The following is a 27,881-nucleotide window of genomic DNA, read 5'->3' as shown; positions in this document are numbered from 1 at the left end:
CTAACCCTTCGTGACACTAACCCGTAACCCTAAATCCTAAACCCCAACCCTAACCCTTAACTCTACCTAACCCCACTCGATCCCTCCGTACTAACCCAAAAAAGGCCAACATAGCTCCAAAGGTGTCATAATTTAGCGATCAACACTAACCCTGACCCTTTATCGCCACCTTTTTTACCCATTCTTCCTAAACCCTAACCCTAACCTCCCCTTCCCCTTCCCCACTCCTAACACTAACCCATTCTTCTTTACCCTAACCCTCACCCTAACCCTAACCCATTTTTTCATACCCTAACCCTAACCTTCCCTCCCCCACGCCTAACTCTAACCCCAAATAACCCGAACCATACTCTTCCCCAACCCCCTCCTGCACATACCGGTGTAAGCAGTTCATCTTTTATATCCATATTTTACATCAGCCTCATGTATAAAACTTCAAGTAAAGTGTTACTAAATGATCTAATACAAGTGAATAAGAAGTGGTTGGTGAACTATGAGATTATGTTGTTGAACCTCCAAGTTTTTGTGCACATGATTGTATTTCATGTATGAATAGAATATCTTGACTAGCTTCCCCGTGCACAGTGTAGTGGAGAGTGGTTTTCAGCCAACTAAATGTGGAGAGGAGCTTTTAAATAAGGTGTTATACCAACAATCACAGATGCGACCGCTGTGATTTTGTATTTCAACTGTCTTTTCCTCTGTTCTGGTGAGAAACTTCTGGTCTTTTAACAGAAGCTGCACCATGTCCTTCTCTTTAATTAAGGATCACCAGAGATCGCAGCCCATTAGCCTCATCACTGAGCTAACCACACCCTCTCCCTTGATCTCTTTGAGTCTTTTGATCAGGCCTCTGCCCTGGAGATTATTTTCTGTGGCTTTATACCAACAGGCAGGGATTAAAATACTAATAAGTTTATAATCGCAAAACATTTTCTGTATTTTGACCGATTTTAGCTAAGTCAATTTTTTTCATCATCTAATAATTATGCAAGATTGTGGACTCTCACCAGGGTTTGGGACAATCACATTTCTCAAATACCATTACATATTCAATTAGACATGTTTAATTACAACTAGATCACAATTATGGTGACAGGCTTTCTAAAATTACAGTCATTTTTTTCCCCCCTGAAAGTAAATTACAATTACATTCTCAATTACTAAAGTCCTATTACTGAAAAACATTTTTAGTCATTTGTTTTTCTTGCTTTAAACCCTGCCACTAGAGGGAAATAAAAAAAATGCCTTGATTATGGGCGTTGCTCCTAGAGCAGTTAAGACACTCCCAGTCACAGCAGCCCCGCCCCCACAGAGCTGCACAGTTCCGCATGGAGTGGCATGAGAGAAGGAAACCTAGTCCCTCCTCCCATCTTTTATAGGAGGGGCGGGGCCAATAGTAACAGTTTGTGACGTCACTGATCCAAAAAAACGTTGCTGGCCTAATCACAGCCAATATAAAAGTGATATTGTAATAGCTGGCATTCAACTCATAGAGGCCAGTCACTCTGACATTTACAACTAAAAATGCTAAATTTATATACTAAAATGTGAAGAGTGGGACTAGGATCAATAAACTACACTACTTCATACCTCATCATATATGAAGTCAGCAGAAAATAGTGGTTTTAGGGTGTACTTACACTTTAATGCAGGGGTCACCCACCTTTCTGAAACTGTGAGCTACTTCATAGGTACTGTATAGTCCAAAAGGCTACCAGTGAGAAAACACTTCTTAAATCCTACATTTTCACTCTAATTAGACGTTAAGATAATAAAGCTGATATCCAGAGTTTCTGAGAAATCTATGTTTATGTATGATTATTTTGAAATGCAAAAAATGCCTATTTAGTCATTCATAAACATGAATGTATATAAGTCCCTCCTTCGTCCTATAGACCCTTATACAAATGGAAACGATTGCAGAGTGCGCCCAGCCAATAGGCTTTGACTTCCTGTTTTCGAGACTGTCAATCAAAGTGAATGCAGAACTGTGCACGGAAACAAGGCCGTGCGTCACAACAGCAAACATGTAAATATGATTTTGGCTCTTACCTGACCCATAGACCTGTATCAATGCTACCCGATGCGACCTTGTCATGTTCCACGATGAGCGTGCAGAAAAGTAGAGGCGTGGCTTCTGGTAGCTTGCAGAGACAGTGGGAGGAAGTGAAGCTGTTTAGGGCGGGACATTGAGACGTTCTCTCAGAAACTCCAGATATCAGCTTTAAGTAAGGCTAGCAGGCACTTAAAATTATCAAAAATGTTTCAGGGTCCACATGAAACACTTTATTTCTCCTAATTTATTCAACTGTTTATTATCTACATTTCAGAGAAAATCCTCATGTTGCTATTTTGAGAGCTACAAACAAACAACTTTTAACTCATCGTAGAACATGTAAAATTTGTAAAATCCACCTTGCGTTTTTGAAAAAAATATATTTTATTTACATCATATTGTGATATATAACATACCACAGCCCATACACCAGCATTTAAAAACATTTGTCACAATGTTTCAGTGAAAATAAACCTTTAATGATGGTTAATTTGTTACTCAAACTGAATCTCGTGCAGCAACTACATCTGCCATCTGTATTTATCGTTGTGAATTTGAATCCTGGAAAATAAATCAGATTTTAGATGGAGCTCATTGGTGACTAGAGCTGTTGAGGGCCCCTTACAGGGTCCATGTGGGCTATTTGGTGCACCGTGTTGGTGACCCCTGCTTTAATGAAATCGGGCGTGTCCGGTTTGATTCCCAGCGATTCGACACCTGTGATCTTTCTGAGTGCAATTTGCGTGTTTTTCCTGTTCTGGTGTTGGTTTTCTGCAGTTGTTTACTGTTGTTTACTCCCACTGTCCAAAAACATGCACGTTACGTTGAATGGAGGAGAATAAGATTTGTCTGCTTTATGTGTCGGTCCTGCAAAATCCTCTGCCAAATAAAATGACTGGAATTAGTACATGGCGGCTGTTGAATGGGTGACTGTGACCAGTCATATGAAGTACTTTGAAATGAAATTGGAAAATATTTTTTTATATATACTGTATATTATTCTGTTACCTAACAGCCCATGGCTATGTTCTGACAGTACAACTTTTTGGTCTAGAGACTGAAGATTGAACTTACTATTGGTTTAAAATGTTGAATTCTTCTTCTTCTTTCCCTGCAAGTGTGGCAAGGCAGCAGTAGCCAGTCTGTCTTGTATTTCTCATTAAGATCCAATTAGACTGTAATAGGGAATGGAAGCCACAGGGGTAAACCCATCTATCCCACAGCTCACAGAGAAGATGTGTTAATGGACAACCTAGCATGCCCAGTAATGTGCAGTGAGGTACCTTCATTTACAGCCTTGATTTGATGCACATTACAACACATTACCTGGTTTAATGTTTAAACGTGAGCTTGGCAAAACAGGCAAAAAATGCTGGATAATAAACTGCTTTGTTGCTGCCAGTTTAGACTCTAACTGGTCCCATGTCGGACATGCTCATAGTTGTGCAATCAGAAACAATAAATGATTAGAGTGGTTTACCATCCAGAGAAACATTTTTTCTCAAGTGTCAGAATTAAGTTAGAATTGGTTTGTTTTGAGTTCATGACTCTTGCGGTTTAGTACTGTTTTTGCGTGAGTTGTTGAAGGGAAATAATTTATATCAGTCCTTGTGCACACTAAAGATATTCTATAATATTTGCAAGAAAATAATTCATTGGTCCATCCATTAATCAGGCCATTTTTTTAAATATAGTAACCGATTTTGAATTGTTAACATTTAATTTCTACTTACTTAAGATATGCCTTTTCCTATTGGTTTTGTTTTTTGTATGTTTGTTGTATTTCTTGCTATTTTTGTAGTCATCTTGTGTGTTTTTAGAGTGATTTTGATTATTTTAGCCTCTTTCTTTGTATTATTTTACTGTCATTTTATGTATTTTTGTGTGTTTTCTTTGGGGGCTGCCAGTTACTGTACATGTCTACATCACTAGACACTGGAACATTTTTTCCCTAACCCTATGTAATTGTTGTGGCATTTTTTTCCCCTCAATTTTGTTTACTGTGAAGTTGGTCTTAAATCAAATTTTAAATGGCAATAAAAAGTGAATTGAATTGAATTTGACTGAAGCTGTAGGAACCCTAAAAAAAGGACATTGCACAATAAAAACAGAATATAAAATATCAACAGAATATATACATATGCAAACTAAAATTGCTGACCGTGGATCGGCTAATGTTCTAATGATGAATATTAAATAATAATAATAATAATAATAATAATAATAATATTCTGGGACTATTCAACTTTCAGCCGTATGTTGCATGTCCTTTATATTGTGAGTCAAAACTTGGACTTTCAGGTCGCATCTCACCCTTCAAAAGCTGCTGTGACAGTTCATGAAAATACTCATTTGTATCCCAGTGTTTCTGTTATTCACTGCAACTCATTCATGTTCAGGAAACAAAGCAGAGGGAGGGCTGTGTGGGGGATGGGGGGGGGGGCGAGAGGATAATCCTTCAGGATCAGCTATGTGTGTGGGCGGCTAGATGAAGGCTCTGCTCTGTCTGTCGCTATGCTCAACTCTGTTAACCTCGTACATACTCCTGTCTGGGCTTTCCCAGCACTCCCACTGCAGTTCTGCACATACGTGGAAAATGTCAGTAATTGGACAACACTGCATGAGTAGAAATACTCTTTATATATAAATATATATATATATACATTCCGTGTACCCTTCATTCTTTGGTTATTCCATTTTAAATCAAAATCAAAATAACAAGTAAACGGTGTGGTTATTTTGTTCTACTGAATTAAAACCAAAACAGAAAAATAAAAAACCAAACAAGCAACGTTTTTCTGTTTTGAAATTAAATCTTGCTCTGTTTGTGTGATATTTGCGTATTTACGGGGAAACTATGACGAGAGCTTCATGTTTTAAGCTCACCACACAGAGTGACCCACAGACGGGTGCGGACTCATTTTTTATCAAATGCAGCAGAGTAAAGTCCGCCCCCGTGTTGAATTTGCCGCTAAAGGAACTGGGAACATGTCCTGATTATGTTTTAAATTCATTGTTAAATCTTTCCTTGTACCCACTGCAATGTGCTCCTGTACCCCAAGAGGTACCCGTACCCCTGCTTGGGAACCACTGCTCTAGGACTCTTAGGCACAGATATCTGGTGATGAAACCACCAACCTTTTAATTACAACCCGTTTACCAACTGAGCCACTGCCTTCACCTTAGCAACTGATAAAAGCAGATCAGAACTGACTCAAGCAATTTCTTATTTATCTTTTATTGATTTATTTTTAATAGATGCTGTTTTTCAATCATTGGGCAAAATAAATATATACAATAATGGATGGGTAGTAGATCTACGAGACCTTTCCATATTGACAGGGAGGGAGAAAATTGGATTGGACATGTCATGGGAGGAGCCTGATTAAGAATCTGTGTAAACAGCATTGATCACCCCGTTGCCCTGCAGTGCAGCACTCTGAGCTTTCCCACAGATATGTCTATATATTTAAACTATATATGTCTATATATCTAAGGATTTGGCTTTTTTTTGGGATTGGCTCATTTATTATTGTTTAGTTTTTTTTTTTTTAGTTTTTTTTTTTTTTTTTAATCTTAAATTAGCTGTACATGTGCACTGATGCATATTTCTCAGTAAGAACAACGTTTTATTTTTTTAACCCTCAGGGCACCTTTGGGGTCCAAACGTGCACCTTCTGCTTATTCAGTTTTTTTTTTTTCAATTCTCAATCAGATTAAAGGTCCCATATCATGCTATTTTTCACCCATCTCCATTTGTTCTAAGAACCCCAAAAACATAGTATTTGTGGTTTATTTTCCCAAACAGGCTGATTTATGGCCTACTTATGCATATTCATGAGTGGGCGTGTCTTTAGACGGGACACTAACTTCCTCCTCCCCGCACGGTGACGTACGGCGAGAGGACGGTCCGCCTTCCTCCCACCCATTCCATAGCCGAGTTCATGCTGCTTTATAAACACGAGACAGAGCATGGGGGCGGGGCGTTCACCGGTACATACATAGACTGTAGAAAATGCATACATAGCACTGCGCGAAGGACGCTGAAATGCTCACTTTCGTGGGCATGTCTGTTTACATGTCAATCACGGCAGAGAGCTTCCTGGAGGCGCGGCTTCTCCAGCTCAGTGCCGCATCAAATTCATCATCAAAGTGGGAACGTGTCATCAAATTGGAGTGAGGTGTTTGGGCTCACCCTGCAGTAAGAAAGGAGCAAATCACCCTTTAACTAACGATTGAGGGAATCAATGAAAAAACACTTTGGACATGTGTATGAAGTCCTAATAGCACTTTATGATGTTTAAAGCACAGAAAAGTTCATTTAGCTTAATATGGGCCCTTTAAAGACTAATTGTATGATCCTTGATCAGGAGTTTTCTTTTAATATCATGTTTATATATTATATAACATGTTTTTTCATTGACAAAAAGGGCAAAACATTTTTTTTTTTTTAAATGTATAAAAATGAAATGAAAAACGTTATATTCATGGTTAGGTCTAAAGTTATTGAAAAGATCTGATGTGAAAAAAATGGGGAAAAATATTTACATATGACATTTTACAGACACTTTTATGAAGTATAATAGTCAATGTTCCGATCAATTATTGATCTACTCAAGGCTGAAATGACACACAACTATATCTATCACTGAACCCAGATGACTATAGTCCCATTGAGGTGTTGTTTGACTGCTTAGAAAAAATAAACTGCTGGATGAGTAAAAACTTCCTTCAAATAAATCATGATAAGATGGAGGTGATTGTCTTTGGTAACAAGGAAAAGAGGACTGCTGTCAGCAAGTATCTTGAGTCTGAATCTTTAAAAGCTAAAGATAAAGTCAAAAACCTTGGTGTTCTGATTGACTCAGATCTTACATTCAGCAGTCAGATCAAATCTATCACAAAAACAGCTTCTACCACCTAAAGAACATCTCCAGAGTGAAAGGTTTAATGGCTCAGAAAGATCAGGAGAAACTGGTCCATGCTTTTATCTCCAGCAGACTGGACTATTGTAATGGTCTTCTGACAGGAATCCCCCAAAAGAGCATCAAACAGCTACAGCTGGTTCAGAACGCTGCAGCTCAGGTCTTAACCAGAACAAAGAGGTCAGAGCACATTACTCCAGTTTTAAAGTCTTTACACTGGCTCCCAGTCAGCCTCAGAATAGACTTTAAAGTTCTGCTGCTGGTGTATAAATCTGTGAATGGGTTTGGTCCAGAATACATCAGTGACATGTTAGTCAGGTATGAACCCAGCAGGTCTCTCAGATCTATGGACACAGGTCAGATAGTGGAGCCCAGAGCTCACAGTAAACATGGTGATGCTGCTTTTAGTTGTTATGCTGCAAAGAAGTGGAACAAACTGCATCAGAGCTGAAGTCAGCATCCAGTGTGAACATTTTTAAATCAAAGTTAATGGCACCTTGATTTTTGGTCATGTTGTTGGTGTAATGTGTTTGTTAATGATTTGAATTGATTTTACTGATGATTTGAAATGTTCTTATTGATTTTAAACAATTGAATGTTTTATCATGTAAAGCACATTGAGTTGCCTTGTGTATGAAATGTGCTATACAAATAAATTTGCTTTGCTTTGAAATAACTTCATGCCAAATATTCCACTTTGTACCTTATTTTAGAAAAAAAATTACATTTTTTGTTTTCCTTATTAAATAAAAAAAAAAGGTGTTTTTGTGATAGAAAGGGCATAAAAACTTAAAAAGAATACAGAAATATAATGATAACTTTATATCTATGTTAGGTCTGAAGTTGATGAAAAGTTCTGATCTGAAAAAACACGTGGGAAATATATATATACAGTATATATACATTTTTATGGAGGGTACCATTTTAGTACCTAAGCTCAAAGACTGTAATTTATATTAAAAGGTGCCTCGAGGGTTAAGAAGCCTTGTGCATCTAAAATCAACAGGTGTTTCCACTTAAGCATGAAGGAAAAAAAGAAAAGAAATGGAAGTGAAGATGAGCCTTGATAATGTCCTTATTGTACATCCACTTAAATCCACTCCATGGATGAGATTTTCCAGCACAGCACATTTTGAGAAAGAGCAGGAAACCACTTGACATGGTGGCTTTGGAAACGTGGCAGCCGTCCAGTCTTCTCCTCACATTCATGAGCTGCAGACTCACCGTGTGAAATCAAACACCGCAACCATATGTTAGGAACCCTTTCCTATATAATGTATATAAGTGCTGCAATTCCATTCAAATGCATTCTGCTGTAGAGCATCATCAGCAAATATTGACAGCGGAATAGACTATGAGTCATATCTTAAGCAACACTTTCATTTGCACTTTTTCAACAAGTTTAGTGGTAAGAATATATTAAAGATTGTAATTAATTAATCTCATTTAATCCAAATCAGTGTTTCTCAAATGAGGGTACGGGTACCCAATGGCACTCCAAAGGGTACTTGAGACAGAGAGAGAGAGAGGAGAATTAACGAATGAAAGCATGTTTATTTTTAGTTAAAAATGACAATCATGGTAAATCTTACCAGCAACTCACAAAACAAGAACAAAAACACACAAAATAAGTGAAAAAATATACTGAATAATAAAAAATAAAAAAAACAGACAAACAACAACAAAATACACAAAATTACACCAGAAACACACAAAATGACACAACATGATAATAGAGATGACATTGATTAGAACATGAACTGAAAATACAAGAGTCAGTCTTGGTCCCACACCAGGAGAGAAATGCTCAAAACTATAGAAATAATACTGTTCAGGAAGCATGTGGTAGTCGGACAAAGGGGGTAGTGGGATTCAAAAGTTAGAGAAAGGGGGTAAAAGTTTGAGAACCACTGATCTATTTTAATTGCATAACAATATTTGACATGAGAAACAACAACGTTTCTAATTTAAATGGTTTTTGGTATATGACTGAATCAATAAAAACAATAAATAAGCTTAAACAACAAAATTGTGTTTATTATTTTTGTCACTGAGTGGTAATATTATGTTTGCTTTGTTCACAAAGCACAAACCTAAATTTAAGTAAGCTATATACATGCTTTTCTAGGTTTTTTGTAAACTTTCTAACCCAAATTAGTTTTTGTGTATTTTTTGTGTTTGTACCGGGAACTTGTGAAATGAAAATGTTTTGCGTTGGAGTGCAAGAAAAAAAAAAAGCGATTATTAACTGCATTTTATTTTTTTTATTATTGTGTTAGTATTCTGTAATTAATTAATAGTAATTAACGCATTTAAGTCCTAGCCCTAATATATATACAGAGGTAAAAAGGTTTTATTTTTTTATATCATAGAAGCCAACAGACAGGCGCATATAGCTCAATATTCTTCACAAAACCATCAAGTATTGACTAATACAATATTTATGTGCAGAGCCTGTGCACAATTTCACAGCCTCAACTATGAAAATGATTTGTTTACAACAGGCATTCAGATGCTTTAAGCTTTATATACTGCTTTTTTTGTCTTTTTATTATTATTTTTTATTTTTATTTTTTTAAATTAATATTATTATCTTTGAGAATCCAGCAAGAAGCTCTTGTTTGAATATTTATTTATTTTTTTAAAGTTGTTGATCTTTAAAAATGATAGTGTGTCTGTCATTCGCTTGTGTGTTTTATCTGCTTATTTAAACTCTTCCTGGTTAATTGTTATAAGAAATAAGTTCAATAGAGACAGTGTCTAAGGGTCCGTGTAAACTGGCTGTACTGAAGTGTGTTTATCTCTTTTTGTCACCACTCACTCGATGAGTAAAGATGGAAAAAGACAGTGTTAAAGGAAAAGTTTATTAAAAAGCATGTTAAGGTGTGATCGTGCTGCCACTTCACTTCAGGTTGGACCAGGAAGTCACACGTGATTACAGTCAGTTGGCAATCAGTGACCAACTGTGTCCAAAGTGATTGGACACAGTTGGTCACCTTCATCATTCATCATGCCTGAATGTCTCCAATTATTATCCCTCGCCACAAAGTGGAAGGGGGATAATGTGTGGCTTCAGGGTATCAATTACCTTGATGGAGTTCACAAATGAGAAGTGTGCAATTATTTATTTTTTTTTATAGTTATTGCGCTTGTTCTGTTTTTCTTTACTCTCTGTGAGTTTGTGTGTTTTGACCTACCACTGTTGTCGTAGTAGTAGGAATAGGATAACCAAATTCAGTGTGTGGCTTTAGAGTATCACTACCTTGATGGAGTTCGAAAATGACAAGTGCACAATTATTTTTTCTGGAATCATTGCCCTTGTTCCATTTTTCTTTACTCTAGGTGATTTTGTGTGTTTTGACCTACCACTGTTGCCGTAGTAGTCGGAATACAATAACCAAATTCAGTGTGTGGCTTCAGGGTATCAATACCTTGATGGAGTTAAAAAATGAGAAATGCGAAATTATTTTTTCCGGAGTTATTGCCCTTGTTCTGTTTTTTTTTTTTTTTTGTGATTTTATTTTTGTGGTTTTAATTTATTTTAGCCCTGGTTTGTCCTGTGTGAGAATCTTATTTGACATAACAGTCAGCTGTTCTTTTTTAAAACATTTTTAAATATTTTTACAAAGCAGGGGTCACCAACACGGGGCCCCCAACACGGGGCCCCCAGGAGCTCCTATCACCAATGACCTTCATCTAAAATCTGATTTACTTTCCAGGATTCAAACTCACAAAGATAAATACATGTGTGACAAGTGTACGGTAGTTAAATGCTGATAAAGTTCTAGTATTAATTTAACCATCTTTAAATATTTATTTTGGTCAATGGTATGTTTTATATAATGTGACATATAAGACATTTTTTAAAAAACGCAAGGTGGATTTTTGTAAAATATGACATAATTTTAACATTTTACAACATGTTACATGTTATACGATTGGATAAAAGTGGGTTGTTAGTAGCTAGTAAAAAAGGAAGATGATAATTTTCTGTGAAATGAAATAAATTAGGAGAAATAAAGTGTTTCATGTTGAAGGCTAAATATGTCCTGCCTTTTTAAGTTACTGCTAGCCTAACTTATGATCTTAGCCTTTAATTAAAGTTAAACCGTGAACATTTAGTATTTAAGAAGTGCATTTCTAACTGGTAGCCCTTTGGATTATTCATATACTTATGAATTAGCTCATAGTTTCAGAAAGGTTGGTGACCTCTGGTATGAAGCATGTTGTTGTTTTTAACTGTGCTGTTGTTTCTGTCTGTAGGATCCTCGGACAAAGCACAAGTTTAAGATCCACACCTTTGGGAGCCCCACCTTCTGTGATCACTGTGGATCTCTGCTCTATGGCCTCATCCACCAGGGCATGAAGTGTGACTGTGAGTCATTGAAAACATGTCGCACGCATCACCATCATGTTTGAAATACTAATAGTATTATTATATGCAGATATTAACAAATACTTTTAAAATAAACCTTTTTTTCTTCTTTTTTTAACTTCCATTTAAGAAAACATTGGGAAAAAAACAAAGTCTGTTTCTTTCAAATTTAAAGCATAAACAATATAGGGAAAAAAATGAATTCCAGACTGGAAAAAAAGTGCATATATACAAGGTCCCCATGGTCATGAAATTCCTGGAAAGATCGGGAATCACGAGATCTCACAAATTCACGCAAATTCCCTCTCCGCCTCATCTATAAAACTGTGCGTAGGTAAGATCACTTCCGTTGGCACACGCTAAAAACCAGGAAATGCATATGCAAAGAAAAAAGCTTTGCATTTCAGAACTGAGTCACGAAATTTGGTCAAATATGTTGGAAAAGTTTTGAAAAATCATTCTGAAAAAAGTGTGGTAACCCTGTTCAGATGTTTTGATGTCAAATTCATTTTAAATTTAAACTCAAATTCAAAAGCCTTCATTCTTCCGTCAGGAGCTTCCTTTGTGACAGAGCGTAAGTGCTATAAAGAACACTCACCATTAAGGGTTCAAGATCGGTTTGGTGATATATCCCGATATTTCACCGCACAATTATCGTATCGATCCAAAAAATGTCCAAATCGATTTTTTTAAATCATGTTTTTTAACAAAAATAACTTTTTTTTAAACATACCACTTGTTTTTGATTTTGGTACTAGAATTACAGTTAGTTCCCATTTACTTGTTCTCACAAGTTTAAATTTGTTTTAAATAAATTGTATTTCATACCTTTTTGTACTTGTAAAGGTGAAACTTGTAATCATTGATATGGCAATGTATAGTTGTGTTTAGTATCGGGATATGTCGTATGGTGACAGGCAAATCGTAAAGTGTATCGTATCGTTAGATTCATGGCATTGCACACCACTACTGACCATATAGATACACATGGCACATCTGACAGACCATAAATAGCAGATTAAAAGCTCTTAAAAAATATCTTCCTAAAAAGCTGTAGCATGCAGTGTACAATATTTGAGGTGGTTAAAAAAGGCTCAGATTTCATTTTAATATTTTTCTCCCATCAGAAACACTTGTTATTTCCCTGAATGTCACAGATTTTTTTTTTTTTCATCTCAGTATCTTGATTAATTAACAACCTCAGCTCTTCTCCTGTCTTGTAGATTAATAGCAGAGCCTTTAATTAACTCCTTAATATTTTACTTACCTGCTGCAGACTGGCAGTTACACTTGGGTAGCTGCAGGCGTTACATGAATAGAGATGTGGAGAGCTCTATTATTTAACCAGATCAATTGCACCTTGAATTAGCCAACAGTGACATTGTACTGTATAGATTTTAATCACTAATGAGCTTCATGACTGTTCCTGCAAGGCACGGATAGTGGGGAACATGGTGGCCGCACGCTGCCATGTTTCTGTTGGTTATCACCCACTGACCCCATGCTGCTGTGATGATGTAACCACGGTAACTGCTCCCCATCTATGACGGGACACAATAACCTTGTTATTACTTTTAATTTTGCGCACTGCATGACTATGGGCCGCCGATTGTAAAGTTGGTCATGCTAAAATGAACAGCAACTTTTTGCAACATTTAGCAAGAAACCACGTTTAAAAAACGTATGTGACTTTTGACCAGATTTGCAGCAAATAATTTGTGATGTTTTTTCTTGTAAAAATATAATGTTTATGTTGAATCTAAATGTTAAATGTTGAATCTAAATGTTAAATGTAAATCTTAAAGTTTAAATCTAAATATAAATGTTAAATCTAAATGTCATGGGTAAAACTAAATATTTAGCTAGTATGCAAATCCACCAGAAGGAGATTTTATTTTGGTACTTCCGGTGAATTTGCATTTTAGCTAAATATTTTCTTTGACCTGTGACATTTAGATTTAACATTTGAATGTAATATTTAACATTTAGATTTAATAATATAATTAGATTTTGATTTAGATTTTACATTTAACAATTCAATTTCGATTCAACGTTGACGTATTTTTATGAGAAAATAGATATCTCATCTGTATTTCACAAATATTGCTGTAAATCTGCTCAAAAGTAGCAAAAAAATATGTTTTTTCATGTTTTATGAACGTGGTTTGTTGTTAAATGTTGCAAAAAGTGCCATTTGGTTTATTTTTTTCATGCGCAACTTTACAATCCGCGCCCCATACATGTATGATGTATGAAATGAGATTAAACTTTGTAATAAGGTACAGGTGTAGAAAATAAGGCATGTTTCCAAAAGCACTAAAAGGAGCTTAAAGTCTGTGTAAAGCATAAATAAATTTGTGTTTTGAGTTTGTCACACCACAGAAACATGTCATTGACCACTGAGCCAAATTTCAACAATGAGAAAATTTGTGAAGTATCATGGAAAAACAGTCACTTCTCTTTGCTCTGAAACGCTGAGGGTGTGGCAGTAAGAGGTGCTGGAACCACTCCCACACGTGGGAAGGGCACTGCCTTTGTGTACTTTGTCTATGCGAGAGAGCAGTGTGAAAGTGTCTCCAGTGTTGATACTGCTTATTCCATTGGTTTTCCAAAAGTGCTCGGATCAGGACAAACAAGGTGTCAGCAGAAAGGTCTGCTCTGCCCGAGTTTGAATATGTGCATCTCTCCCGGGTAGAGTCAGAACTGCGATCTCTAAAGGTGAAAAACAATATTGCGGTGCACAGAAAAGTGCTAATTTCATGGAAAATGTGGCACCAGCAAACGCATTTTATTCCCCCCAGTCCGACTATGTGGTTTGTTTTTGGCTAGGGGCCGAACTGCACCCGCTGGAGGCTGCGGAAGTTTGGTGTGCTTCAGAAGCGGGGTCGGGTTTATGCTAATGATGGCTCCGTTATGTAACGCAGCTATTATTTCTGACCCGCCCATTAAATCCTGAACACAGAAATTTGAAACACAGTTTGTGAAGCCAAGCTCCATAATTAAATGATACATGGTTGAATGGCTTTTTACATGTTTTAAGGAATACATCATTTATGACCTGTGTAATGTGTTTAGAAGAAAATGTCAGAATTTGCTTTACACGGACTTTAAAGCCAAAAGGGCTTGAACAATAAATATAGGAAATAGAGATTATATTCATTTATTGTACATTGTGAAGGCCTATATGTCATGATTTTTTTTTTTCATGTCTTCTTTTTTCTCTTCTAGCCTGTGATATGAACGTCCATAATCAGTGTGTGATGAATGTGCCAAGCCTGTGTGGGACTGACCACACTGAGAGAAGGGGTCGCCTTTTCCTCAAATGTGAGGTCAGCGTGGACACGCTGCAGGTCACAGGTAAGGCCACTTAAAAAACAAAAAACTGAGTGAGGTTTATCATGTGCTGTGTTCTGCTCCACATTGACTGGTGTTAGAGTGGAGTTGATTGCAGAGGGCGTTTGTGTTGGGTCACACTCAGCTCCCAGACCTTTGTTGTCAATAATCCCTGAATAATTTCACAGAGGCTTTTGCTTCCTATCCTCTGAAGCCATTAACCTGAACCCAACCTCTCTCACCATTAAGTCTGCCTCGATGCAGTGAACCAAGTAGATTCTGTTTGACTACGGTAGTCCCTTTTTGCACCTGAATCAATAGCTGCTGCTGCAAGAAAAAACGTGTGTATGTGCATGTGTTGTGCTCTGTGTAAATTGTCTCGTCATTGTTTTAAAACAGTCAGTATCTGTGTTTCCATTACCGTTGGAAATGCGCAAAATCTAAATAGCGGGAAAAAAAAAAACACTGGTGATGGAAAAACCTCGAAAAAACACTCAAATATTGCTAAAAAGTTTATATGCTTTCATGAGGAGGAATTTCAGACGTTTCCATATTGAAATGTGTCACAAAAAAAAAAAAAATTCCGCAAATACTCGTCACAGAACGTGACCTACATGGTCACATAACCACTCATCTTCGAGAAAGCATGGCGCGGTACGTGTAAACAGAAGAGGAAACCAGGACATTTCTTAGCATTATACTTAAAAATGATTACTGCCACATTAGACGTGAAACAACAAAGGAATACGGAGTGTTATAAGGAGGTTTGGAGCGTCCGTCTTCCTGCAGCGAAGTCTCACGGGATGAAATTTCACGAGAGTTACGAGGCTCCCGCCCTATACAGCGTTCAATGGAAACACATTCAAAGCACAAAATATACTTTGTCGACATTTAGAAATATTGCTTTTATTTTGTGAAAATCTGTAATGGAAACCCAGCTAATGAGTTTGTGACATCGATGAACCCAAATAATTAAGTAGGGCTGGTACTTTAACGCCTTAACTGCGATTTTTTAATTACAGGAAAAAAATAACACATTTTTTGCACTCCAAACAGCGCAAAACCTTTCTCATTTCATAAGTTCCTAGAATACCCATAATACTGATGCGCAGACTACAATACAAGACAGGAGACTGCCGAGCTGCTCAGGTTCATTGGCGTTCATTTTGTCGTATAAAAACATCAGATGGAAAACGAAAGCCTAGTTGTGTGCAAATTGTGCAAGAAAGAGTTTGCGGATCACCAGAGCTTTTGCAGCCTCTGCTACACATGTAGCAGCTAGCACGGACACTCGGACAGTGCTAGCTGCTACATGCTGTGAGCACGCCATGTCTTCATTTCATACTGGACAAGATGACAGAATTCAGAGCCAAAATGAATGAGTTAATTAATATCTGAAGGAGAGAAAAAGCAACAAGTTTGGTGTTCAATAATTGTATTGCTCAGAAAAGTCTTCTTGTTTACTGCTAACTGACAGCACTTCATATGGACCTGATGTTTTATTTCATTTGTATTTTTTATTAATTGGAGATTGACATAAGCACACATCAATATTTTTCCCTGATGGTCAAACTTAAGGTGGGACTAGTCTCAAACACAGAGGAATGTAAATGACTATGCCTGCATCTGTTCAAGTCTGTTAAAAACAATAAAATACTTGATAAAGCCACTTTGTTATATATGGTAAATGGTAAATGAACTTGAGTTATGTAGCGTTTTATCCCTACACTGAAGTCGTCCCAAAGCGCTTTACATATCAGCTCATTCACACTCACATTCACACATCAATCAACCTTTTGAATAAAGTCGTACATTTAAATGAAAATACCTCAAGTTTAGGGCTTTTCTCAGCCATTTTTAGGTGAGATTAAAAAAGAGATTAATTAGATTAATCAGAAAGCTTAATTAATTCATTGCTCATTTTTTAAATTTTTTATTTCTTGACAGCACTATGATTAAGTATCTCTGCTATAGGTCTACATCATGGCAAATCAATCACACTTTCAGTTTTATTTTCTCCTCTTCATTCAACCCAGTCTCACAGGGGAATGGCAACCTTCGACATAAATGAATGAATCTATTTTTCAGTGCGTGACAACACGACTTCCTCATATTTGTTGTGCCGTTAGCATCAAGATTTTGTCATGCTTGGAAATCATTTTAAACTGATTCAATGAATTGGAAGTTATTTCTCTAACCGTAGAGGAAAAAGTAATGGATTACAACTGCTCACGTTACTGTAATTGAGTTGCTTTCATGGGTTCTTGTACTTTTTTGTAGTATATTTCTAAATCAGTAATTTTACTTGTTTTTAAGTATGTTTTAAAAGAAGTAAAATAATTCATTCCATTTCTACACCAAAATCATTACTGAGTGAATTATTATAAATATTTAAAAAAAAAAAAAAGATCAACAGACATTAAATGAAAATTAAATTAAAAATTAAATGAAACGACAGGACAACAATCAAATGCATCACATCATAGCCGAACAATCAGATTAAACGTAATGTTTTTGAGTTCATAGATTTAGCTGTATTAGAGCCTGAAAAAAAAATATTTTGAAATGAATTCATTGGTGATATTTTATTTTAAAAATAATTGTACATTTTGACAAACCTTTTATTGTATACAGACGCCTTTGTGGAAAATAAATTTGGTTCCAATGGTGTAAGATTTCATCTCTTCCATTTTAAGTTTATACATGAGATGTTTACTGTATGCAATGGAACCGTAGCAAGATTTGATTCCAGCCGAAAAAAAAAGAGGAATTTAAGTCGGCACACATAAAACAATAGTTTAATTGCATTGACCATCGTGAACTTGATTTTGCTTTATTATTTACAGAATATTTTTTAATTTCTCAGGCTCCGTTTAAAAGCTTCTGCAGATTTAAAAAAAATCTCATATCAGTGAAAAGGAATTTCATTACTGTGCACTTGAAAAGCAGATTAGCCATCTGTTTAAGCACACCTACTTATTATTTTTTATTTTATTTATTTTGTTGATGACATGTGACTGCATTTGACATGTTGGCACTTGAACTTGTTTGAAATGATGAAAAACCTTCAGGAATGGGTTCAAACGGATCCAAAAAGGTTTTTCAAAGCAGATTAATGTGATGTTGACATGCACCTAGACTCCAGTTTTGCAATCGTTTGTTCAGGAGAGAAAGGGCATTATACATAATGTTTGTGGAGAAGCTTAATTTTGTGTTATATTTTAGGGCATGTTTTAAATCCAGACTGACTGTTGCTAAATCCTGGCTAAAAGGACATTGCATTAGCACATCTGCCAAACAATGGTCACTTATTTTTTTCAGATACTGTTTAACAGGGGTTAGGTCATCACGCATCCTGACGTCTTCACTTATCAGATAAGAAACAAAGGGAACATGTGCAATGGACTGATCGATTTATTAAAAAAAAGTTTAGTAAGGAACTAAACACTGCATAGATTTTATGTGTTTATTATTCAATTATAGGAGCTCTATACATGTAATACACATGTTTTTTTGGTTTATTTTCCCCTAAAGACGCGTTTTGAGTCTGACTGTACACACATTTGTATTCAAAGTCCCAAAATTCCAGTTAAAAATACAACCAGTGAAGAGCAAATCGAACTTTTAGAGGTACATAGTGTAAATATCCTGTAACTGCCGCTGACTCATTTGACTCACACAGCTCTCACATTGCCGCCAGATTTTCTCTACCCTGGGTATCCATTCATTCTAATAATCATTAGGATAAAAAAGTGGTCCAAGAAGTCGTAAATCAAAAGACAATTTTCATGCAAACGCCAAGTTAACTTACACTTATATCTAAGGACAGGTTTATAAAAACAGTTTCAGTCTAAACTTAATAAATATATTTGATGTTCCACATTTTCTTCTTATTATTATTATTAGAGGGCCAAGCCCCCGGGGCCTCCTAATTCTGCAAATGGCACATTGGCTTGTGTCCTGACGTTTGACCCAGGCCTGTCATCTTGTCTTACTTCCATGGGCTCCGCAAAACCTGGGTGCCGAGTCACGCGGGAAGGCTTGGACTCCTTTCATAACTGTTGCAGTTCTAGTTCTAGTTACTTTTTTAAAAAATTCTCAGTGAAAGTGGTGCTGCAAAACTCACAGATGTCCGCCAGCAGGTGGCGCTATAACCAAGGTCAACGTGTTTTGGCCTCTAAGTCTCATACCGTATGTCGCACATTGAAAAACCTCATATCAACAGATTCTGTGAATTGCACTGAATCACTGGGGCTGAGCCACGCCTATTACTATTACAACACTGCACATGGCACGTTGGCCTGTGTCCTGACGCTCGCCGTCATCCTTCGTGACGTACTTCCATGGGCTCCGCAAAACCTGGGGGCCGAGTCACGTGGGAAGGCTTGGCCCCTGTTCATAACTGCTTACAGTTCTAGTTATTATTATTTTGGATCAGAAATTGTAAAGAGATTCAAACAAGAAATTATATTCTGCTGAAGTTATTATTTTCCTTTCATTACACCTAAAGAACAGCTGTCAACACAACTCTCAGCTTTAGATTTAAAAAGGTATTTTATGCATACTGTTTCTACGGCATGTGGGAAAATGTTTGCATATTTTATACTTGTGAATGTGCAAGCATTAGGAACTGAAAATCACCACTAGGACTTGCAATCATGCCTCAAGGTAAAGAAAAACCTGCAAATCTAAGCCCAAGTGGCCACTACCTGGCTCAACATAAGTGTAGGTGTGTGTGTGTGTGTAGGTATGTGTGTGTGTAGGTGTGTGTGTGTAGGTGTAGGTATATGTGGGCAAAGCTTTCATACCAACCCTCAACCCACTCAAGACAGAGTGCATCACTGTCACTAGCTGCTGAGAAAGCAGTAGTTGCTAAATGCAAAGCAAAGACTTCAGCAAAAAAAAAAAAAAAAAAGTGTGATTTCTTTGCTGGATGGAAAAAAAAAACCAAACCTTTTTTTCTGCAGTCTGATTTTTTTAATTGATAATGCAAACTTCGCATATGACAATATATAATATGACAAAAGTGTTTTGTTTAGCTATAATTAAATTTCTCTTTACTAATCTGTAGTTCAGAAATACAGTTACTATTGATTTATTGGAGGCTGTTGAGTCTGATGACTTTTATTTTGAAACGTGAGGCCGTGCCATATGACGGCGCTCGGTTTGATAAGTGAAGCCGTTGGATTTGAATGAGTCTGTTTGGTTTGACAAATGACAGACATTTTCCTGATACCTGATACTTCACACTGAGACGTACACCGCACCTTAGAGGCCCTAAAAGAAAGTGTCATACGTGCAAACTAGGGAAAGCAAACTTAAATAAGACTGTTTGGTTGAGTGATGCTTTTTTACAAGTGTTGAGTAATACCATGTCAGAATGAGTGTTTTATCAATGAGAGAAACTTGGAGACATGTCGAATAACCACACAGAATAAGGTCTGTTTTCATTTGCTGTGGCACAAGCGTGGCCCACAAACCTTGTTTTGTGTATTTCTTCCTGCACACTGCCTCTCTGTCTGTTAGTGCCAAGGAGAGTGGCCTCAGAAACACTGCCTGCCTGTTAATTCCATGCTAATAGTAAGGGGGGAAAAAGTTTGTCATGACTTTTTCAAATTTTCCCCATTTTCTTAGGTATTATATGACATGTGAATGTTCTTGTTGTAGCTGTAATATTTTCAGTAAGTACCAGAAGTATCAAGATTTCAGTTTTTATGTTGTTAACTCACCAAAAATCTTTGAAAAACCATTTACAATTTAGATTCCTGTCTAAAATGTTGCTTTTTTTGCTTTAGTGTAGAAATGTGTTTGGGCTTTTTTTTATTTTGCCAACACAGCTGTAAGATGAAGTGTGCTTATGTGTAGGTGTGTGGAGACCACAGTACTGCACTGGTAGAACATTGCAGTGGGCGGATCTGCAAGGCAGGATTTTACTATTGAACCTTACGGAGGTGTAGTGACACTTTGTAGAAAAAGACCCAAGTTTGACTAAAACCTCTTTAACATCTTCTGGCTGAAGTAGCAGCCTGTTTATTTTCTGTTCAACACATTCTTTAAAGGATTTAATGTTACTTAAGATACTCACTGGAAGCAGTGCAGGGATTCAATCGATTGGGTAAAGTTGGTCTAGGATCTATCAACAGCACTACTTAATACCCATATACTATATATATATGTATTCAGGGAAACTCTTTAAGTATGATTAGAAGGACATCCTACCAATTACCAATGAAATGTTCAACAGAAAGACAGAAACCGCTGCATCATCTTTCAGGCCCTTCAGATCCTCATTTGTACTCGATATTTCCGGGAATGGTGTCTTGTGATGATTGTGCACGCAGGATGTGGGAGAGGGGGGCGTGGGCAGGACGAGACATGAAGGTGTCTGATTGGTTCTTTCCATTTGAACCGAATGGCAGGGATTGGTCAGAGTTTTTACAGAATTGCAGCTGTTACAGAGAACGGATTCTTTTGTTTCCTTTTTCTGAATACGTAATGCATTTACTTCTCACAGGAAGGACCTTTTCACACAGTATAATAAAAAGTGGGTTACATTTTATTTTAACTTTTATACATAAAGCTGACATTATGCTGTCATTAGCATCAATATGGTGTTGTGAAGGCTGTCATTAAAGCTGCAGTATGTAGAATCCTGTCTCTGCTCCGTTTCGAAACAAAACTCAACCTCCCTTACCGGTAACTTTTTTCTCCATAGAGACATAGTGACAAATGTATGGACTTTATCTTCTGTTATTGGATAATTTTCTGGTGTTTTAGAGACTCTAACATTAATTCACGCGTCTGTAGTTACTGCCCTCAACAGCGGCTGCCGCCGTCAGCTCGTCCCCCCTACACAGCTCACACAGAGGCAGCTGTGCTCTCAGCTGCCTGCCGCTCAGTGCAGAGTGACAACCATCACTCCGCATCCAGACTGTAAAATGAATTACGTCTGTTCTCTCCACCTTGGATTAGCTTCTCTTAGGTTTACACACGCTTTATCCCATCTGCTCTCACTCTCTCTCTGACACCAGTGTGTGTGGCGGACCCTGCGCAGTCACAGGGATCCGCGAAGATGCGTGTAACTGTTGTGTCTAACGCCGCAATGGGGACCTCTGCTGGGACGTCTGTCACTGTACTTTACTATCAGTGGTACGTGAACTTGCAGCCAATAGTAACGCCCCAAAACAGCCCATGGAGCACAACGTGTTTGGAGATCTCTGATTTTTATAGGGCCAGGATTACAATATGCTTAAAGATGATTATAGATTTTTAACCAAATTATCCCAGAAAAAACTTTGGTGCTATGTTGGCATTTTTTGGGTTACCAAAAAGTGTTTCTGAACAGGATTGCGGACTCTGCCTTTAATGTATGAAGGCTAGAGTGATTTTTTTTTCAGTTTGCAGTATTTTCACTGTTTCCTGTTGTTGCAATTCTCAGAGAATGGCAGTTTGTATTTTGTCTTGGGGTTAAATGTGTTATAGCATGTCAGAGAAATTACACAGGGAAAATTCTGCTTTTTTGAATTCATTAACCATAGTTAAGCCCATAGTTAAACCATAGTTAAGCCCTGGAGGCAATGATGAGTCCCAACTCAAACAAACTTCTTTCCCTGCTATAAAAACAAAAATGTTTTTGGATTAGTTTGAGAACTAAATTCTAGGTTTTTATAAAACTGAAATCATTGTGTCTCAACACTCCTGTTACATGACTTTAAAAAAAAATGCTGCTAACTAATTGGTGCTAGACACCAAAGCACACATGAGGAATATTTCTAGAATACACTCTTTTTTAACTTTTAAAAACACATAAACAATTTTACATACTTTTATCTCTTCTCGTTTAGATTACTGTAACACCCTTTTTAACTGCATAAACCAAAATTCCAGTAACCGATTGCAAATTGCCCAGAACTCAGCTGCCAGTCTTTTAACAAGAAATGTGACCATATTACCCGTTTTAGAATTTTTACACTGGCTCCCAGTATGTTTTAGGATTGTTTTTTAGATTTTATTGATTTATTGAATGGCCTTTCTTCAACTTACAGTACCTCACAGAGCTTTTAGTACCATTTACACCAGCACGTACTTTAAGATCTCTCTGTTCCAGGGGCCCAGCTGAAAACTAAAGGGGACAGATCAGGTCTGCTGACGCTGTCACATAAATCATAATTTTATCGGAGAGCCTTCACTGATTTTAACTATTAACTTGTTTTAATGTTTCTGTTTCTTAAACTGTTTTAATCAGTGACCAAGAGTCTATATCTTTTATTTTCTAGATAATGATTCAACAAATAAAGTTTATTATTATTATTATTATTATTATTATTATTATTATAGCTCAGAGTCGCTGCTTTGGCTGCAAAAAGGAGGGCACTAATTGCTGACTGGTTTATGATTATTAACTTGTATTTGTCTTTTCCGTTATTAGTTTATTTACAATGTGCTCTCAGTTTTAAAAGCTAGTTCATTTGAGAGGGAAATATTGCTCAGATGTATTGATGAAGCAGTAACTCAGCCATATAAATGTGTAGCACTCCTATAAGACACTGTTCTTTCTTTACATGTCAAAGAAAACAGAGCGTTTCACCAGGACAAACTGTAAATAATGGCCTTTCAAAGAGGTTTGCAGCTACCCTGAAAGGGTGCAGTGTTTACACAAGGAGGTTAGGAGCAAACAAGGCTCGCTAAATTTCTGAGTTAGGGTCATTATGTGTCAGCTGAAGACGAAGCTTTTTTTTGTGTCTGTGCACATATTTTACACGGCTTCAGTGAATTCTTGGAAGAGTGGAGCATCCCGCAGCGTGTTGTTGGCATGTCGTCCACACTAACAGAGTCTCTATAAAGTCTAATGGAATGGAATTACTCGTGTTTCCCATACCAAGAAGCTATGGAGAATCATTTTTGGAGACGTTTCTTTTAGCTACAAAGATATCCAAACTTTGTGAGGAAGTGTAGGTTTTTCTTTGTTTAACTTTGTTTTACATAAAACTAGTAAAGCTGCGACAGTGTCACACAGAACTGTTTGTTTTGGGGTTTTTTTTTTTTGTGTTGCCAAGATGGTGGAAATGCACATGTTGACGAAACAAACGTTCAACTAAAGATCTGTGCAAACAACTGAATGAAAGAAAGCTTTCAGCTGCACAGATCGTCTTACATCTGCAGAAAGTTTGGTTTTCCACTCTCGCACACACACACACACACACACACACACACACACACACACACACACACACACATCTGGTTTGATGTATGCCATAGACTTTAATTTGAGAAGTTGAAAAAGACAGACTTAGACGCCACCTAGCGGCTACAGCTGGGATCATTCTAGTCTTCTGTCTGCTTATTGCATATTTGCAGTGAAAGAAGATTAAAATTTGAGAGATGTATTTATGTTTTTTATTTTTTGCACATCCGTATTTCTTATTCTACTGCATCGATCTTACCTGTTTGAAAGTTTATGTTAGAATATCTTCAAACATAAACAATGTATCAGAGAACAAAGGGGCAGGAGTTAAGTTTGTATGCATAGTTTCTGTTATTTTGTATTATTATTATTATTATTATTATTATTATTATTATTATTATTATTATTATTATTATTATTATTATTATTATCATTATCATTATTATTATTATTATTATTATTATTATTATTATTATTATTATTATTGATAATAATATTTTAGTATCTTATATATCTTATTTAAAGACTTCCAGCTATTATTAAGTATGCATGCATAGGTTTGATTTTTTAAAGTCCTATTCAAATGAGAGGAAGAAGAGAATGCTGCAAAAATAAAGAATTTGCTGTTCTTTCCTTTTTTTATTATTGTTTAAAATAATTCATGTATCTACATTTTTAGTGTCCAATTCATCTTATTTAAAGACTACCTGCCAATACTAAAAATACATGCATTGGTTAGATTTATAAAATCTTATTCAAATTAGAAAAAAAGAGAATGAGGCAAAAACAGAAAATTCAGTTAAAGAATAAATAAAAATGTTGCTGTTCTTTCCTTTTTTTATTATTGTTTAAAATGTATGTATTGTGTTGTATGTGTTTAGTGTCCTGTTCATCATATTTAAAGACTATTAGTGAATACTAAAAATACATGCAGTGATTACATTTTTTAAATCTTATTCAAATTAAAAAATAAAAAAGTGAATGTGGCAAAAACAGAAAATTCAATTAAAGAATGAATAAAAATGTTGCTATTTTTTCCTTCTTTTATTATTGTTTAAAATTTAAAAAAAAATGATTGAAATGTTTAGTGTCCTATTCATCTTATTTAAAGACTACCAGCAATTAATAAAAAAAAAATACATGCATTGGTTAGATTTTTTTAAATGTTATTCAAATTAGAAAAGAAGAGAATGCTGCAAAAACAGAAAATTCAATTAAAAAGATAAAAACATTTTTGCTGTTATTTCTTCCCTTTTTATTGTTTAAAATAAAACATTTATTTACATTTTTAGTGTCCTATTCATCTTATTTAAAGACTACCAGCCAATACTAAAAGTACATGTCGTGGTTAGATTTTCCTAAATGTATTCAAATTAGAAAAAAAAGAAAATGCTGCAAAAACAAACTAGAAACTTTTTTCTTAATCAAACTCACGTGAGTTTTCATAGGATGTAAAATAAAAACTATAATACCTGTGGGAAACCTTTAAACATTCAAGCTTCAATTAATTATTGATAATATTCTACATGTAAAAAATGATATTGTAAATGCTGCCTATATGAGAAATATATTTAGCCACAATTATTATTATGACACACTCTGAGGGAACATATTCTTGGCACCATTAAGCCCTTATGTTTATTTCAAATGCTAGTGCAATGTGCTCTATAGGTGTCCTGTCGCTGCCAAATCACTTGTGTGTAAATCCCATCAACCTATTCTGAGCTGCCTCTAAAAATAATCCCTGTGACATACAAGCAGCTATATGAAGAGACAGCTGCTTTTTTCTAGGCTATAGTACACAACCATCTGCTGCTTCATCCAGAGGACACAAATTATTTCAAATAAACCATGTGTGGTGTGGGAATTTCACTATGTTTGATAAATGAGCAGCAACAAGGTTTTCTTTCTTCATCTAATAATGCAAAAAAAAACAACAAATTCCAGGAAAAACCATTTGACTGTAGATCTTCTGATTCTGCTATCAAGTGTCTCTTGTGCGTGTGCTCTTAACAAGCCTTAAACCTACAACCAGGGTTGGGCTCAATTACATGTTTCAGTTTCAGTTAGATTTTAATTTACCCATGTTCAATTACAATTTCATTATAATTACAGCGACCGGCATTTTTTTTCAATTACAATCATGTTCTCAATTACTAAAGTTCAATTACAATTAATCACAATTACTGAGCCTGAAATAAATAAGCTAATAAAAGTTAATCTTCCTCTTGTGTTAGCTTTCTGTTAGCATCTCTTATGATTACGGGTCAGTTTGACCCATGTCTTAAATCAGCTGTAAAATACACAATTTATTTCCTATCTAATGGTTACCTTAGGCTTCATTGTCCATGAAAAAAATAAATGATAAAATGATATTGACACTTGATATGAAACAAATATTTTAATGTTTTTTTTAACTACGTAGGCCTATGTAAGCCATGAACTATAACATGGTTCCCAAGTATTGTGTTTATTTACATTGTGTGACAATTACAACATAAATTATTAGAATTGAATTATATTTCAAATAGGATTACAACAGCAACACTTTTGTTCAGTTACGATTACAATTATAATTATGTCATAATTGTAATTAACTTTTGTGTTGATTATCCTAATAAATGAAAATAAAGGTTTTAATATTTTTGGTGGTGGCATCTGAGCCTTTTTTGTGTCAGCATACGCCTTGATTTAATATATGTTTTAAATGGTAAAATGTGGGAAAGCTTGATATGAAACATGTACGTGTAGAACTGTACATAGAACTGTAACATGGTTCCCCAGTTTAGCATTAAATTATAATTGACCACAACCCTGGTTCCAACCACAACAAATAATAAAGTGAATTTTTCGTCTCTTGGCTTAAGAAAATGCAAACTATGCAGTTTTCTCTGCTTGTAATGTTTGATAAATTATTTGTTTGACCTCTGTAAAAACTTTATGACTTCATGTTGTAAAGCCATGCTGTAAATGACGCTTTCATGAGTCTGAAGTGTATCATTGATGTTTTGTTAACACTCGCTCGGCAGTGACAATCCCTTATTGATTTAGTCCATTTTGTCCTCCTAATCCAGTCCGGGCCCGTGAATCTCTGAGAGATAACGCCGTGGACGTAGCGATTATTCTGAGTCGCATTCTTAGCGTAGCAGCTTAGCGCCTCGCTTTATAGGTTGAAGGTGAGCCAGCAAACGAGCCACCATTATAGTTATGTGACTGACGGGTCCATGTGGGAGGACACTGGCAGGTTTATCTGTCATTTATTGCTTGGATGGTGCAACTGTATCATTTACAGTGCAAACTAGGGCACAATGATGACTTTTTTTTTGTTTTTTGCCGCCTAAAATCTGTGGCCCATTAGATATCAAACAACTCTGTGTTTGGCCCCTGAGTGAAAATGAGTTTGACACCTCTGACTTACTGAATCCCACCCCCCATTTCTTAATTATACAATTTTCACCATATTGCTTCCATCTGTTTGGACTTCTAGAAATACACAAACAAATACTAAACATAATAGGAACAACTGACTAACTACTAATCAGTAACTTACCAAACATGGTAATAAATTCACATATAAAGACAAGACGAGCCATAGATGTAATAATAAGCCTATCAGCAGTGATAAGCCCCATCCTCACTGTACTGGGACCAGACCAGACGTTTGTAAAGTTATATCTCAGAATGGTTTTGTGTTGCTTTTGATGTGAATCCAAGCTGTTCCATCATTTTTCTCAACATACAGACAGACAAAAACTCTTCCTGGTGCTTCCAATCTTAGGTATTATGACATTTCCAAAGCCCCTAGTACCATGTGTGTTCTCTTTAAAAGTCAAAATATTAATTATAATATTTACACAAATGAAAATGCTACTTAATAAGCAGAACGAATTAAAAGTACTCATGTTGTTGTAATAGAGTTGCTTTCATAGGTACGACTTGCTTTTTTTTTGGTATATTTCTAAATCAGTAATTGTACCTGTACTTAAGTACGTTTTAAAAGAAGTA

The 27,881-nt window shown here is 36.0% G+C and overlaps 1 protein-coding gene across 2 annotated transcripts in view; it reads left to right on the top strand.

The window, feature by feature from the left end:
- prkcaa (protein kinase C, alpha, a) overlaps positions 1-27,881 on the top strand; it is a 177,474-nt gene that overhangs the window by 83,531 nt on the left and 66,062 nt on the right. For both annotated transcript variants that reach the window (XM_028463973.1, XM_028463883.1), the window contains exons 4-5: positions 11,248-11,359; positions 14,588-14,716. In XM_028463973.1, the coding sequence (XP_028319774.1) occupies positions 11,248-11,359; positions 14,588-14,716 (241 nt within the window). The remainder of the gene's footprint in view (positions 1-11,247; positions 11,360-14,587; positions 14,717-27,881) is intronic.

This window comes from Gouania willdenowi, chromosome 1 (genome assembly GCF_900634775.1).
Source record: "Gouania willdenowi chromosome 1, fGouWil2.1, whole genome shotgun sequence".
Lineage (NCBI taxonomy): Eukaryota > Metazoa > Chordata > Actinopteri > Blenniiformes > Gobiesocidae > Gouania > Gouania willdenowi.
The sequence above is the reverse complement of the archived record's forward strand: the minus strand, read 5'-3'. Positions and strand labels throughout refer to the sequence as shown.